Here is a 2,247-nt window from a genome sequence, read left to right as displayed (position 1 = left end):
CATTCTGTTTCTATGCTCCCTATATACTGGATTTCACAGAAACTACTACAATTGCAAATATTTACATATCACTTTTCCATTAAAAAAATATTCAGGTTGTTTACACAAATAGATAGATAGATAGAAAGATAGATAGATGATAGATCGAGAAAGAAAGAAAGAAAGAAAGAAAGAAAGAAAGAAAGAAAGAAAGAAAGAAAGAAAGAAAGAAAGAAAGCAAGCAAGCAAGCAAGCAAGCTCCCTGTCCCCACAGGGCTCACATTCTTAAAGGAAACATAAGGTATGCATTGCAGTGCTGGGACTGGATACATACTGTTGCTCTGTCCCCTGTGAAATAATCACCACCTTAAATGGTCCCTCTTTGCTCAGTAACCAAGGGCTGAGAAACTGAACTATATACTGTAGCATGTTTCTGGGGGTTGGGGGAAACCATTAAGCATTAGGTACTTTTGTAATGCCTGTGATCCTTGTTTCCATCAGAACTTATCTTCAGCCATGGAGAAGCAAAACCAGTCCTGTGTGAGAGAGTTTATTCTTCTGGGCTTTCCCACATCCGTAGAGTTCCAAGTCTTGCTCTTTCTGGTATTTCTCATTGTCTATATTTTGGTATTGTCTGAGAACATCATAATTATGGTGACCATCTGGGTGAATGTTAACCTCCACACTCCTATGTATTTCTTTCTGTGCAATTTGTCATTCCTTGAGATCTGGTACATCACTGTCACCTTGCCAAAGAGCATGGTGAACTTTCTAGTGGAGAGCAAAGTCATCTCTTTTGTGGGCTGCATGTTGCAGCTCTATTTCTTCCTAGCATTAGGCTGCACCGAGTGTGTCCTCCTTGCTGTCATGGCCTATGACCGCTATGTCGCCATCTGCTACCCTCTGCGCTACCCAGTAATCATGAGCCGAACTCTCTGTTTTCAGCTGGCAGCTGGATCATGGATGAGTGGCTTCTTCATCTCCATGTGGAAAGTCCTCCTGATATCTGAGCTAACATACTGTGGCCCAAATATAATTAATCACTTTTTCTGTGATGTGTCCCCACTTCTGAACTTGTCCTGCACTGACATGTCCCTGGCTGAACTGACAGATTTCATATTAGCCTTGTTTATCCTACTAACTCCTCTCAGTGTCACTATCCTGTCCTACATCTATATCATCTCCACCATCCTACGTATCCCCTCGGCCAAGGGACGCCAGAAAGCCTTCTCCACTTGTGCTTCCCACCTCACAGTTGTTGTCATCTTCTACGCTGCCAGTATTTTCATCTATGCCCGTCCAAAGGCCATCTCCTCCCTCAATTCCAGCAAACTCGTCTCAGTTCTTTATGCTGTCATAGTCCCTCTTTGCAACCCAATCATTTATTGCCTCAGGAACAAGGAAGTGAAAGTGGCCTTGAAGAAAACTTTGCTACGATAACTGGAGTGCCTTCCAGAACGATTGACCTTGTGAGAGTGGAAAGGGACAAAAATGAAGGGATGAAGGTGCAGCCTGATATTGAAAGAGAAATACATAGCAAGTCTAACTTATTAAGCAAGTAGTTCTTACGTAGAATGAATGGAGCCTTTTTTCTGTGGCAACATGAGACATCTTCAGATGTTATGAGTGCTCTGAGCACTCATGGTTACAGTGGGCAGAAGCGGGAAGGAAGTCCCTCTGCTCAGCTGTCAATCACCTTTGTGTGCTGACAATCACAGTTATGGCGCCATTCGTCTGAAGTGGGCATGGCCATAAGCATCATCACATGAATCCATGAGCTGCAATCTGATTGGATCCAGGTTGCACCTCATGAATTCGCTGTGATCATGGTTATGACACCATCCTCTTCAGATTAATGATGCCATAACCATGATCATTGGCAGGAGGAGCTGATTGTCAGTGGGGTGGGGTGACTTTTGCCTGCTTTTGCCCACTGTAACCATGAGCACCCGGGATGCTCATATTTGAAGAGGTCTATGGTGACTCTTACCTAGGATTCCATCTCATGGGCTGTGAATTTGCTTTGTATTCGCATGTGGGTTGCAAAGGAGCATGTGGGTTGCAAAGGATCAGCATGTGGGTTGCAAAGGAGTATTGGCTATCATTTTTAGATAGTATATGGATCAGCAAAAACACTCCCAATGGGTTCCCATAGTCTCTCCTTTCATGTGTTGTGAACTTGATTCCTCTCTGTTACCAAATGGGTTACCAAAAGGTGTTGTCTATACTATGAGGAGCCAACATCTTGTTTCAAGATGGCAGATCAGC

The 2,247-nt window shown here is 43.6% G+C and overlaps 1 protein-coding gene across 1 annotated transcript; it reads left to right on the top strand.

Moving 5' to 3' along the window:
- The first annotated feature begins 495 nt into the window (after positions 1 to 495).
- On the top strand, positions 496 to 1,419 carry LOC128330441 (olfactory receptor 226-like). Its single transcript, XM_053263337.1, has one exon. The coding sequence runs from the start codon at positions 496 to 498 to the stop codon at positions 1,417 to 1,419; it is 924 nt and encodes a 307-aa protein (XP_053119312.1).
- Positions 1,420 to 2,247: the final 828 nt, after the last annotated feature.

The sequence above is a fragment of the Hemicordylus capensis genome, chromosome 6 (genome assembly GCF_027244095.1).
Source record: "Hemicordylus capensis ecotype Gifberg chromosome 6, rHemCap1.1.pri, whole genome shotgun sequence".
Classification (NCBI taxonomy): domain Eukaryota; kingdom Metazoa; phylum Chordata; class Lepidosauria; order Squamata; family Cordylidae; genus Hemicordylus; species Hemicordylus capensis.
This window is presented reverse-complemented; position numbering and strand designations above follow the sequence as displayed.